The sequence below is a fragment of the Anarrhichthys ocellatus genome, unplaced genomic scaffold, assembly GCF_004355925.1.
Source record: "Anarrhichthys ocellatus isolate YVR2014 unplaced genomic scaffold, GSC_Weel_1.0 scaffold428, whole genome shotgun sequence".
NCBI classification, from domain to species: domain Eukaryota; kingdom Metazoa; phylum Chordata; class Actinopteri; order Perciformes; family Anarhichadidae; genus Anarrhichthys; species Anarrhichthys ocellatus.
Genome location: NW_022280402.1, coordinates 1,960 through 15,284, shown reverse-complemented (window position 1 = coordinate 15,284; position 13,325 = coordinate 1,960). Strand labels below are relative to the sequence as shown.

Genomic DNA, 13,325 nt, shown 5'->3' with positions numbered 1-13,325 from the left:
ATACATATTTGTATATATACATACACACATATACATACATACAAATAATAGTAAATAAATAAAAAGAAAATATATATGAATAAAAAATAACAGTAAAAAATATATATATATAATTTATTACTCTTACTTCCAGAACACTACAGTCGACACATCAACTCCTCCGCTTACACTTCAACTGATCTCTAATAATCAAATAGAACTGAACAGACATCTCTGTCATTCATTAAATGCAAACAATATTTGTTTCCCAAAGTAATGTAAAGCAAGGGAGGAAATTAGAAGAGGCCGATCATTAATTGTAGTTTTGTTTATTGTTTTATGTTACCATGTAAGATATATATGTCACCTTTACATCAAGGACCAAGACTAATTGTAACATCCGAGACATTTACTTTTTTTATTTTAAGTTGTGTGTAATTCATGTCTAAGAAACTGAACTAAAAAACATTTTTAAGTTTAAAAAACTCAAAAAATAAGCTTTGAATGGGAGCGTGTACTTCATGTATGTAGACTGTGTGGTTTGAGTAGTCGTAGTAGTAGTAGTACTACTCAACACGCGCCACGAACGGTCGGTGAGTCGGTCTGGTCTCGCTCCATACACGGGCTCGAGCGCTCCGCGGCAGTCTCGCGGGGGCTTTTCTCTCCATATATGGCCCTCCCGGCGCGCGAGTCTCTCTCCGTGTGCATGCATGCGGCCGACCAAATATGGACGAGGTGACCGGTTGAATTCCTGTCGAATACTCGGACATTCCTAACGGCTGTCTGGGGTGGTATGGAGGAGCGTATATAAGGACTTTTGGTGGTCGCTGCCGGCCGCACCTTTTTAACTGGAACCAGCAGCAGCGGTTAAAGTTTCCTCACTGACAGCCGGAGACAAGCAGAGGTAAGCGGCTTGGAGGAGCGGGTGCACCGGGGTGCGCTGGTACGGTTGGAGAGAGAGGGAGAGATTTGGTAGCCGGCTTCTGTTCACCTTCAGCGGTTAGAAAAAGCATTTTATTTTGTTATGACAGGACAACTTCCTGTCAGGGAGCCAGACCTGCTGCGTTCTGGTGCTGTCGGGAATTCTAGTGTTTTTAGTTGGAATGCCACAAAAAACTGGACAAATGGGAATTTTCTAAATAATGTAATGTTTAACAGTTAGTGTACAGTGTGAGCCATTCTAAAAGGGGAGTGAAAAGTTTTCAGATTCAACGGATAATATTTTAATTTTAAATCTAAAATAGTTGATAGATTACAGTCTAATCTAACAATTAATCTCATTTCTCATGTGTTCTTCCACACAGACAAACTATATATAATACAACAATTATAATGTCTGTATATATAATATTTTAGTTAATGTGGATTTTTTACTTATTTAATATTATTTACTGTTTTATTACTTATTTATAATACTATGTCTTTTGGTTGCACTATCCACTATGCTGCTGTAACCCTGTAAATGCCCCCACGTATAAAGGATTATTTTATCTTATCCAATAGAATTTGGCAACATCAAATTATTCCAAGAGACATGCATGAGGGCGTCCCCGGTATATTTTCTGTCTTAAGGGGTTCTTGGCTGAAAACAAAAATCGAGAATCTCTGGTGTAATCAATCAGGGTAACAATTGTGATTTATGTAACATTGTACAATCTTTTTACTTAATGTATATTGAAAATAGCCAGTTTAGAATGCAGCAAAACATGAATCAATCTTCTCCCAAAGCTTTTTATTAATACAAATGTGTTATTAATCATAATGAAAGTGTTGAAAGAAGTCTACAGTTAAGTAATAATTTGAAAATGTAATAATAACTTGTGTAGATATTCTTTGAAGTTTTGAAGGAAAATAATGAAATAGAAAAATATCACAAATAAAATGATATTTAGTTACAAATGTATAACATCAAACACACACTAGGAAGGGAATCAAGTCTGATTTATATTGTTGTACCACACTGAACTTGTTTTTGTTTTTACATATTCCTAACAAAGAACACTTTGATGAACGACAGCTTAATATTCAGATGTAGGACTTTATGTGGAGCACTTGAAGGCATCATTAAACTAAATGAGGGTTAATGGTGTTTCTGTTTACTACCCTCTATTGCAAGCTGAGTAAACTGTTGTCAACTCTGGTTTAATGAGACGCAGAACCCAGACACTGCAGGACGGAGTGAGGACATTTAAGACTTGAGTTATAGTCATCCTTTTATTATTCATACAGTTTAAATAGAGCTGGGAGTGTTTCATAGGAGGAAATCAAAAGGAATAGGATCTATTTGTTGGCCAGCTGTTGATTATCATACTTCCCCTATTGAAGAAAAGCAATGAAATATAAAATAATAAACATTTATAAAATATTTCCCTAAAACAAAACAAAGGTTTATCTCTGGTATAACAGAATGAAAAGCCAAAATGTATTAATTTAGGTCAGAAAGTTTGGTGTCAGCTTTAACAAATGCAAGCTTGTTTTTGGTTAGAATTAATAAAAAAATCAACAATAACAAAATTAGATGTACAACATGTATTAATGACTGTGGTGATACATTCTGTCATTCTTACATGATCGGGTTCATGCTTTCTCTTAGGTTTCTTGTGTGCATTCAACTTGTAATTGTTGCATTTCTGACAGCACATGAAGGCAGCTACTAAAACTAAAACACATGTCAGTTTTTAATTAGTTGTTAAATCTCTATGTCAGACAAATAGCCAGTATAAATGAATGTTGTTCTCAGTGTATCTGCTGTAATGAGACTCACCGGCCTCCTGACCTTCCTCCTCCACAACCCGCAGACATGTGTGACGACGAAGAGACCACCGCCCTCGTGTGCGACAACGGCTCCGGCCTGGTGAAGGCTGGCTTCGCCGGAGACGACGCCCCCAGGGCGGTGTTCCCCTCCATCGTGGGCCGGCCCCGTCACCAGGTACACAAAGAGCATCTTGTCCCATGATGTGTATTATACCATAGACCTCCTGGTTTTAAGCTGCGTTTAAAAGTTATGTTTCACTGAGTCAAACAGCTCCAGGTATTGACCAGCTTTTAAAAAAAAATGTTTTGAGGACTTTCTTCTCCACCAAGGAGGGTTAAATCACCTTTGGTTTGGTGCTTGGTTTAAAGTCTGCCATGCACATTCTAACTCCCAAGTTGAAGCAACCAAATGATGATTAGACTAAAGACTCAACTTGGAAACACAAAGTGACTTTTATTTACTTTCTTTAGTTTATTCTTTTAAAGTTTAATACATAAAGAACGCATGCATACTTGTCTTTATAGAAAGCTGACCTTGGCTTGGTACATTACATCATCAGAATCAGGTTTATCACAAGTCACACACAAGAAATGTGTTTTTGTATTTCCGTGAATAATGGTCACAATTAACATAGTAAGAGAAGAGAGTACACAGAAGTTTACAATAAAAAAACTATGTTAAAAAAATAAATATTGGTTTGAAAACTAAAAGAGCTGTAAAATGAAGAGGATGGAGTGTACAAACTATTGACCAAGGAGTGTGGAAATGTTCCCAGTATAATGAATGTACATGTAGACTTTATGTTGGTGTATCGTGTACTCTCCATGGTCAACTTGATGCGCTGCATGTAGATCTCTACATCAGCTCAGGGCCACAGGCAGCAGATACATTCATACAAATAAGGAACATAAACAACAGATAAAATGTGTTGCAACTTACAATTTGGGACCAAAGCTCTCAGTGTTGTTCATATCAGGAAGAATAGCTGAAAAAGTTCTTGGAGTAAAGCCCTGTAAACTGGAGTAGAGTTGTAGAGGATGAATATAATGGCGGTGGACTTAAAGTAATCTTGAAGTCATAAAACATCCTCCTCCCCTCAGGGCGTGATGGTCGGTATGGGTCAGAAGGACTCCTACGTGGGCGACGAGGCCCAGAGCAAGAGGGGCATCCTGACCCTGAAGTACCCCATCGAGCACGGCATCATCACCAACTGGGACGACATGGAGAAGATCTGGCACCACACCTTCTACAACGAGCTGCGCGTGGCCCCCGAGGAGCACCCCACCCTGCTGACGGAGGCCCCGCTCAACCCCAAGGCCAACAGGGAGAAGATGACCCAGATCATGTTCGAGACCTTCAACGTGCCCGCCATGTACGTGGCCATCCAGGCCGTGCTGTCCCTTTACGCCTCCGGCCGTACCACCGGTGAGTCTGCCGCCTCCGTGTGTTCAAGAGGTCAAGGATTATAACTTCTGGAGCGGTATCTTTAGATAGAAATGCATTTAGAACCATATATCTACTCCTTAAATAATATCTGGTTGTATTTGGAAAATGTGGACAAAAGAATACGCAGAACTTTTCTGAGACAGTTACAAGTACACATAGTGAAATGCACATTCCTTTAAAAGCCCAGTGTTCATTTTTAAATAATGTTTTGACCGATCAACATGTGATTTACACGATTTGTGCATCAATTTGATTTAGTTTCTTGATTGTCCAGTTATTTAATTAACTGAATTTGCCAAAAAAAACAAACATATCTATTTTTCAGCTTCTCTTATGTTGTGTTTTATCGCTTTTCTCCATTTTACATCATGTGAACTGAATATATTCTGGTTTGGACTGTTGGTCTGACAAAAGAAGACATTTGAAGACGTCTCTGGGAATTATTAGTTGAAATACTAACTAACTATAGAAGTAAATCACTGAAATAAACCAACTTTATAGCCGGTGACACCTGATCTAGACATCAGGGCAGAAATGTTGTGTTGCAGTAATAAATAAAATATTGAACAAGAACTTGTAATTGAGAGTATTGTCGTTTTTCTGCTCTCAGGTATCGTGCTGGACTCTGGTGATGGTGTGACCCACAACGTACCCATCTATGAGGGCTACGCTCTGCCTCACGCCATCATGCGTCTGGACCTGGCTGGTCGCGATCTGACCGACTACCTCATGAAGATCCTGACGGAGCGCGGCTACTCCTTCGTCACGACCGGTAAGCGCTTTCACGGCAACACGAAACACATCAATTCAATTTGATTTTAAGACCTGAACTCCAGAAGCACGTTAGCTGTAGACATGAACCCTTTTCCTCCAGTTACTCTAACAAAAATATGTTTGAGAGATTTTAAAGTTTCTTATTTAAAGATTACAATCATAATATACATGCAGGTACATACATGAATTTTGGCCATTCAACCCATCCTAAGCATTAAGAGCAGTGTGCTGCTGTAAAGCGCCCGTAGAGCAACTTGGGTTTCAGTGTCTTTTACGAGGACACTTCATCACGTTGACATGGAGGACCTGGGATCGAACCGCCTACCTTGTGATTAAAGGACGCTGTGTCCGCTGAGCCACAGCCGCCTGCTTACAAAGTCTGATATTTCCTCCTCGTTTCCAGCTGAGCGTGAGATCGTGCGCGACATCAAGGAGAAGCTTTGCTACGTGGCTCTGGACTTTGAGAACGAGATGGCCACCGCCGCCTCCTCCTCCTCCCTGGAGAAGAGCTACGAGCTGCCCGACGGTCAGGTCATCACCATTGGCAACGAGCGTTTCCGCTGCCCCGAAACCCTCTTCCAGCCCTCATTCATCGGTGAGTAGAACTGCATCCTGGCATGATGAGTGAAGACATCACAGCAGCAGCTTTCCGCTCCGAAATCTTGTCATTTTCTTAACCTGCATCTCTCTGCCGCAGGTATGGAGTCCGCTGGTATCCATGAAACCGCCTACAACAGCATCATGAAGTGCGATATTGACATCCGTAAGGACCTGTACGCCAACAACGTGCTGTCCGGTGGCACCACCATGTACCCGGGTATCGCTGACCGCATGCAGAAAGAAATCACGGCTCTGGCTCCCAGCACCATGAAGATCAAGGTAACCAACTCTACGTCACCCTCGACTGAATCGTACATCCACTAAATGACCAAAAGTATGTGGACACCTGAAAATGACACTCATAAGTGATAGTTCAACATCTAATTCTGAAACCAGGGGTATTAATCTGCTGCTGTAACAGCCTCAACTCTTCCTCTGGGAAAACTTCCCACATGATTTTGACTCCCATTCAGCCACAAGAGCATCAGCGAAGTCCAACACTGATGTTAAGTGATGAGGCCAACAGAAGACTTTCCATTATAAGAGTTGTGGTTCATTACAAAATGGCTCTGTACCGACCAATCAACACCAAACAGGGGATGTCCACATAGTTTTGGTCATATAGTGAAGCAGATGGGATTTAGAATTGTAGGAAGCCGGTATTTAGTTAATGAAGAGAAGTACAAAAAGCTACAGTATCTTAATATAATCAAAAAAATGTTTAAATCACGGTTGTAGCTAAGGGTCATCTTCATTTCTGATTAATTGTTTCGTCTTTAAAATGTAAAATAGAGAAAAACGTTCTCTGAGACTTCTTCAAAGTATTTGTTTTATCCGATCAATGGTCCAAAATCAAAGATAATCAATTTACAATTATATAAAACAGGAAATAAAATCAAAAAAGTAAGCTGGAAGCGGAGAATATTTGTCATTTTTTCTTTTTGCTTGATAAAGTACCTAAATGATTACTCGATTTTAAAAGTTATTGCCAGCACATTTTTCTGGCGACGGATCAGTTACTGGACTAATTATTTCAGCTGAAGCTCAGCTGATGTTCATTCTTCACCTTGAAGACCAACTATTCTCCCCTCAAGGCCATTTCGTGGCTGTTGTGGAGCTTTTGAGACTGGAGTTCATTTTGAAAGTTCATTTTCTTGAATTTAGCCTGGACTAGAAGTTCTTAGTGTGCTCTACAATACCATTGCTGATGAAAACATATTATCCTTACCTTGACCGTGTGTATATTTGGGATATTGTGCATTTTTAATTTATGTTTATTGATATTGTATATTTACACTTTCTCCTACTTTGTACTGCAACTGCTGCACAACACTTTCCCTGAAGAAGGATAACTGAAGTTTCATCTCATCTTAAAATCAAACAGGAGAACAGCTCTTCAATGGACCTTGCAGTGAAACTATTTTGTCTTTTACAGTAAATGATAAATATGGTCTGCTGTGTTTCTTGCTTTGTTAGCTTTTTCAAACAGCCAGTGGAAGTGTCTGAAGAATTAGTTTTAGAATATATCGGCTGACTGAGTGATAACTGAGTCAGTGGTGTCATCCTCCCGTCTGTTACGATATGATTATTATAAGTGCTATCAGGCAATAAAAAATAAATGATTTCCTTCTCTTCTGCAGATCATCGCCCCTCCTGAGCGCAAGTACTCCGTCTGGATCGGCGGCTCCATCCTGGCCTCCCTCTCCACCTTCCAACAGATGTGGATCAGCAAGCAGGAGTACGACGAGGCCGGTCCCAGCATCGTCCACCGCAAGTGCTTCTAAGACCACCTCAGGATCCAGAGCAATAAGACGCTGCCGTCCCAGGACTCTTTAAAACAACATCGTCTAACCTGTACATATGTTATTTATTCCTTCTGTTATGTGATGTGTGATGTTTTTTTTTTTTTTTTTTATGTGAATGATGTCCGGTGTGTATGTGAAAGATTCAAAGGTACGACACACTTCAAGTCGGACCAACGGAGAAAAAGGAGACAAAAAAAAACACGGAAAAGACCAAAAAAGAAACGAGACAATGACATAAATAAAGTTCATTTATTTTCAAGTACGACTGCTGTGTGCTGTTTCTGGTTCTCAACACATTGGATGTTTGTTAGACTTTAAAAAAAAAAAAAAAAACACAAAATATAATTAAAATGTAGTTATATGAGGTTAAGTAAAAAAAAAAATAGAAGGTGTATAAAGGCTCTATCAGAAATAAAAGTCATGCATTCAAGATTTTACTTCAGTAAAAGTACAAAGTATTTGCATATACTAATACAATACACCATTGAATGTATTAATGTGTTGCTGATGGAGCTACCTGTAATTAGTATATATTACAGTATATATATTAACTTTATGTACATACTGCTGTGTGTGTGTATATATATATATACAGTATATGACATTGACATAGGCTACGTAGACTATGACATAGGTTGATACACATTTTATGACATTTTTATGACAAAGTATATGATGACATTTCTAATGAAATACTGTACAATTACCTTTTTAATGACTTTTTTGACATACAATAATATAACTTTTATGACTTTTGTCAACATACTATATTATTATTTTTTCAACATACTTTACTTAGACTTTTTAAAACATGCTTCACTATGACTTTTTTTTGACATGTTATACTATGACTCGACATACTATAGTGTAAAACATGGAGGATAAAATATAGGTTAATGTGGTATGTGTGGAGATTTTTTGATGTTTGTTTTGTTTTGTATGAAATAATGTCAGTCTGTTGTCTGATCCACTCTCCGGAGCAGAAGGTGGCGCTAATGCACCAATAAGCTGGATGCAGGTTTTTCCTGCATTCAGTGAATATCAACTTCATTCACTAAATGAAAGAAAATAAAATCTCTTTAATGCGGTATTCATCTTGAGGGGAAAGAAATGCTTGAAGTATTTATTTTCCTTCAAAATGAACTCAATAAAGAGCTCCAGTTAGTCAACATCTAATAACTGATGCAATAGAATAAAATATAAATAAATAAAACAATAAATAAATAATAATTGTGCTTATCTCACTTATTATTTGCCATAAGAGCAGTAAATAATCATTTCAGAGTAAAATTCTGCTAGTTCAGTGAATTTCACATTTATATAAAGTACAAAACAAGTTAATAAAAACACTTGCATCAGCATTAAAGTTACAATCTTGACCCAAAATAGAGAGTAGATAATGAAATTCTGTCATTAGAGCTCTTTTACTATATATAGAGAGATGTTTTGGAGTTTTGTTTGTTTTATACACCCTGGCTCTTATAGAGATGATATTCAGTTTCAGCTCATTTATACTTGGAATGAAAAAATGTAGCTTGTCTTCTGTGCAAAGAATAAAATTGTCTGTGATATACAGTATAATATCATAGTGTTGAACATTAAATACATACAACGGTGTAGAAATGGAAACGACAAAACGGTACGTTAATGTTTAAATAGTTATTATGCTTCGTTATAATAGTATATATTTTATCAATTATATTATACAAGTACAAATGTTACGGTCTTCACATACGTTTGTATCTACATGTGGAACTAAATGTTCACAAGCTTGTTGGTGCTACTCGGACCTTTTATTAACGCACAACAGTCCGTCTCGGTATATCTTCCGGAGTTTGTCTGGAGGAAACGTTTCTGTGGTTTAGTGAAAATGTCTAAAGTCCAAATGCTGAGATGTTTTGTCAACCAGCGACTAACTGCGGCTGCTGAAGAGATATTTGATCTGTTTGAAAGAACGATAGCAGAGTACGAGGAGGAACGTTTTGCTTTAAAAGAGCAGAACGAGCGACAACGGAAACTCCTGGATGCTGTTTTCAACCCTCAGCTGCGGTTACACAGAGCAGGTTGGTTCACTTTATTAATTAGGGCCCGAGCACCGACGTAGTCGGAGCGGAGGACCTATTGATCTTCTGATGTTTATTATTATTATCGTACGTTTTCATCGAGAAAAGGAGGTGCCTGGGATACTGGTAATATTTTGAAATTTGGCACGCAAGGCAGTCACTGCGGTCAAGTCAGCAGACACTCAGATCTCCGTGGTCAACTCAGCAGACACTTAAATTTTAGTGCACCTATACGCTGAAACTTACGGTAAACGCAACCAAACGGCACAGATCGGGAGCGAGCGAAGGACTTTGCAAAGTTAGCGGAAAGATTAACGTGAGACAACTTCCTGTTTTCTACAGACGAACATCCGGTTTTCAAAATAAGATGCCAACAAAGTATGCATATTGCATAATGGAAATAAGATTAAATGAATTATATTCCAATAAGTAAAAAAAATGATACCTTCATCTCGTGAGTTAAAGGGAAATACACCTAAATTGTGTGTAAAGTGTCTTTATTCTTTGATTTGAGGGTTGCTGGAAATTAATAATACCTGACCTGAAGTTTTTAAGGTGCTATGAAAATGTTTTTCTCAAATGAATTTGCGAAAATGACTCAACAGTGATTGTCAGAGCTACCTGCACAAACAAACGACCTGCATTTACTTTGACAGTGTTACTAACACTGAAGCGCATTCACACATTCAGTTTTTTGTCAATTTTACAGGCTTCCAGTTGTGATTGTTTTTGGAGGTATACTCAAAACATTCAAAGCTTAAGACTGGCAAAATGACCTGGCTACGCCATTGGTCGACACATGAATTACTGTTTAACTCGTACACGCAATGTATGATGGTCACAGAAATGCATGGCCGCATCAACCAGAGTCCTGCCAGTACCCTCGATGTCCGTGAATATGCCCCATCAATGCTGCTTGCAGCTTTAATTCTGTTCATGCTCCGGCTGATAACGTTTCTATGTAGTTTGGAGTGAGACTCGGTTGATTCAATGAACCTTTTTTTTTTTTCTTCTTCTGATCTGTTCTCTCAGCTTCTAGATGACAGAAAATATTTACACTTAAAGTAAAGTTTGTTCTCTTTAGCAACGCCAAGTGGATTTTGCAGTGTGTTGAATTCTAAAATGATTCCTATGTTCATGGTCACATAAGAGTTTATTAAAATATTATATTGTCTGGGTCCATTGATACACTGGAAAGGGGGTGCAGCGTACATTGGTCAACTATAACTGCTCACATGATCAAATCTCAGCCGGACTTTATGCAGGATGCAGGTTCTTTGAATACTTAACAATGTTGATAGTGCCACACTTTTTTACCATGTAAACTATTGATGACCTCATTGCTGCTGGTGCGTTGTGTCTTTACAATTTGTGTCGGCATGTCTGTTTGGTAACTGTGCACAGGGAGTGTAAGAGGGAATGATGGCAGGAAATAAAAGTGTATCTACAGGAGACTATTTGCTCAACACTAATATTTCTTTGTAACGTCTCTGTGTGTGTTTACTGTTTTCCTGCAGATGTCCAGCAGCTGTTGGTGGTTCAAGAAGAGGTTCCCCCTGAGCAGCAGGAGTGGAGCTCCGGTCTGGACCAGGAGGACCCAGAGCCCCCACACATTAAAGAAGAACAGGAGGACCCAGAGCCCCCACACACTAAAGAGGAACAGGAGGACCTAGAGCCCCCACACATTAAAGAGGAACTCTGGACCAGTCAGGAGGGAGAGCAGCTTCAAGGTCTGGAGGAGGCAGATGTCAAGTTCTCATTCACTCCTGTGAAGAGTGAAGATGATGAAGAGGAAGCTCAGTCCTCACAGCTTCATCACGGCCAAACTGAACAGATGGAAACAGATGCTGATGGAGAGGACTGTGGAGGACCAGAAGCAGACAGGAAGTCAGGTCCAGATAGACAACCAGATACTGATGACAATGGAAACTCTTCTGTCACTGATGGCAGTGATAATTGGAAGGAGACCAGAGAACCTCAGTCAGGTTTAAACTCTTTGAAACCTGATGAAGTCCATGTCAGTGATTCAAGATGTAGTGCTGGTGAGAAACTATTTATGTGCTCCGAGTGTGGGAAAACAACTGGCAAGAGTGGAAATCTGAAGACACACATGAGAACCCACACAGGAGAGAAACCTTTCAGCTGCTCAGTTTGTAAGGAATCTTTTAAACAGGGTTCAACTTTAAAGAGACACATGAGAATTCACACAGGAGAGAAACCTTACAGCTGCTCCGTTTGTAAGGAATCTTTTAAACAGGGTTCAACTTTAAAGATACACATGAGAATCCACACAGGAGAGAAGCCTTTCAGCTGCTTAGTTTGTAAGGAATCTTTTAAGCAGTGTTCACATTTACAAACACACATGAGAATCCACACAGGAGAGAAAACTTTCAGCTGCTCAGTTTGCAAGAAATCTTTTAAGCAGGGTTCACATTTACAGAAACACATGAGAACCCACACAGGAGAGAAACCTTTCAGCTGCTCAGTGTGTAAGAAATCTTTTAACCAGCGGTCACCTTTAAAGATACACATGAGAATCCACACAGGAGAGAAACCTTTCAGCTGCTCAGTGTGTGATAAAAGATTTCGGCACAAGTCAGCTCTGAAGTCACACATAATCACTCATACAAGAGACAACCGGCTTTAGTGGTCCTGTTTGTATACAAAAGGTAAATCTGACACACCAAATGGCACATAACGCTGTCCTCACACACAATTAGCCCCCGCTTGTGATCAGTGACACAATAAACCTTGATTGCTCTGAGAGATCCATGCTTTGTTTAAGTTGACGCTCTGAAGGCAAATCACTGTCAAATCACTGCGAAACTCCCTCCCGCGCTCATATTATATACAACTACATTATATCGCTTCTGTAAACACAACAGTATGATTAAATATGATCACATCATGCTTTAATCAATTAAGATCAAAGAGTTTCTTTGAGCTGTTTGTCACAAGAGGTTTGAGTATCAAACACATATTGTCTGTAATAGAATGATGGAGTGAATTTAACCAATCTGAGTAGCTTGACTCCATTTACGAGAGAAACACATTTTTAATTATTGTATTTCAAAACACTCTTAACATAATTTGTATTTCATCAGCCTCTACAGTTTGAAAAGTTTACAAAACCTGTCAGACAAATGTAGAACATCCTGAGATGTAGCGTTTAGTGGTGGATTGAAACCACCTCTATCAGAACTAGCGTCTGCATCAGAGTGATATCCGGTCTATCCAAAGACGAGGATTGTAACCAATTAGATGTAGAGATACAATGGAGACTGGGTCCGCCCACTTACTGTCAAAAAGAAAAACTATTTGCGAGCGAGCAGGTTAAAATTTCCCAAGCGAGCAGGTTAAAGTTTCGCGAGAGTGAATTTTGCTTGCGGAGTGATGTAAAAGCACTCGTCAAAGTAAAATACGCGTGCGGCTGTTTGATTTGCCTTCATATGACGCCGCCTCACGTTGTCAGGGAGCTTAGTACTGTCTTTAGTTTGATCCAGTAGACTAATTGAGTTTTTATTTTCTAGTTAGTGTTGGTTTTCTAGAGGAGTCCGGGGCACGCTCACCTGGAAGAAAATGTTGTGAACTGTTGCACCCTTGTTGCCATATTGAGAGCCGTGTGGAGGCAATCCTTCAATCATAAATTTGTTCCGAGTTTGTAATTTAAAACATAACAAAAGTTTTAAGAAACACATGAGAATCCACACAGGAGAGAAACCTTTCAGCTGCTCAGTTTGTGATCAAAGATTTATGCGCAACAGAGATCTAAAGGTACACATGAAAACTCACACAGGAAACAATCCCTTTTAGCCCTTTTACCCAATCACCCCTTCGCATATCCCATAGGGCAGCGGCTCAATGTAGATTTTTCGGGTTGTTCCTGGTCGAAGCATATGTCTC

General features: G+C 39.2%; 2 protein-coding genes across 3 annotated transcripts; both read left to right on the top strand.

Moving 5' to 3' along the window:
- Positions 1-687: 687 nt before the first annotated feature.
- On the top strand, positions 688-7,594 carry LOC116401402 (actin, alpha cardiac-like). Its single transcript, XM_031879769.1, has 7 exons — positions 688-883; positions 2,778-2,908; positions 3,835-4,159; positions 4,791-4,952; positions 5,358-5,549; positions 5,652-5,833; positions 7,195-7,594. The coding sequence occupies exons 2-7, from the start codon at positions 2,780-2,782 to the stop codon at positions 7,336-7,338; spliced, it is 1,134 nt and encodes a 377-aa protein (XP_031735629.1). The 5' UTR covers positions 688-883; positions 2,778-2,779; the 3' UTR covers positions 7,339-7,594.
- A 1,592-nt stretch (positions 7,595-9,186) lies between these two features.
- On the top strand, positions 9,187-12,294 carry LOC116401403 (zinc finger protein 32-like). 2 transcript variants are annotated; one of them, XM_031879771.1, is made up of 3 exons: positions 9,187-9,422; positions 10,940-11,764; positions 11,848-12,007. In XM_031879771.1, exons 1-3 carry the CDS (start codon positions 9,230-9,232, stop codon positions 11,913-11,915), a joined length of 1,086 nt encoding a protein of 361 aa, XP_031735631.1. In that variant the 5' UTR covers positions 9,187-9,229; the 3' UTR covers positions 11,916-12,007. The 2 variants fall into 2 exon arrangements, with proteins under 2 accessions (XP_031735631.1, XP_031735630.1); XM_031879770.1 differs by having other exon boundaries at positions 10,940-12,294.
- Positions 12,295-13,325: the final 1,031 nt, after the last annotated feature.

Bases quoted from the DNA above. Each gene is read 5' to 3' on its own strand.
- LOC116401402 (XM_031879769.1), top strand. From the start codon at position 2,780: ATGTGTGACGACGAAGAGACCACCGCCCTCGTGTGCGACAACGGCTCC. The intron at 2,909-3,834 runs GTACACAAAGAG...TCCTCCCCTCAG, and splicing joins TGGGCCGGCCCCGTCACCAG to GGCGTGATGGTCGGTATGGG. The intron at 4,953-5,357 runs GTAAGCGCTTTC...CCTCGTTTCCAG, and splicing joins CTACTCCTTCGTCACGACCG to CTGAGCGTGAGATCGTGCGC.
- LOC116401403 (XM_031879770.1), top strand. From the start codon at position 9,230: ATGTCTAAAGTCCAAATGCTGAGATGTTTTGTCAACCAGCGACTAACT. The intron at 9,423-10,939 runs GTTGGTTCACTT...GTTTTCCTGCAG, and splicing joins GCTGCGGTTACACAGAGCAG to ATGTCCAGCAGCTGTTGGTG.